At 61.8% G+C, this 254-nt stretch overlaps 1 protein-coding gene across 1 annotated transcript in view; it reads left to right on the top strand.

Annotated features, from left to right (window-relative positions):
• Nucleotides 1-254, top strand: part of LOC119585956 — a gene marked incomplete at its 3' end in the record, with an annotated part of 87,813 nt that overhangs the window by 60,816 nt on the left and 26,743 nt on the right. Inside the window, 1 exon segment of the mRNA XM_037934670.1 lies at nt 54-254. Within this exon segment, the coding sequence (XP_037790598.1) occupies nt 54-254 (201 nt within the window).

Here is a 254-nt window from a genome sequence, read left to right as displayed (position 1 = left end):
CGCGTCCTCCTAAAAGCATACTCATTCACCCACGGAAAATTCTAATTCCACAGGGAACCCGCCCACCTCGACTACCCCCCACCCCCGCACGCCATTCCCCGCACACCCGTGACATTTTACAGCCCCGCCCACGCTGCCGCACGCCCACCGCTTCGCCAGAGGCCTTACATACGTCGCAAGATCACGCCCAAACCACAGGCCGAAGACCCACAGCCGTTGGAACCTTTCCGCCCATCCAAGCTCCTGCCGCCCAT

Source organism: Penaeus monodon, chromosome 20 (assembly GCF_015228065.2).
Source record: "Penaeus monodon isolate SGIC_2016 chromosome 20, NSTDA_Pmon_1, whole genome shotgun sequence".
Classification (NCBI taxonomy): domain Eukaryota; kingdom Metazoa; phylum Arthropoda; class Malacostraca; order Decapoda; family Penaeidae; genus Penaeus; species Penaeus monodon.
Note: the sequence above shows the minus strand (reverse complement) of the source record. Positions and strands in the feature narration are given on the sequence as shown.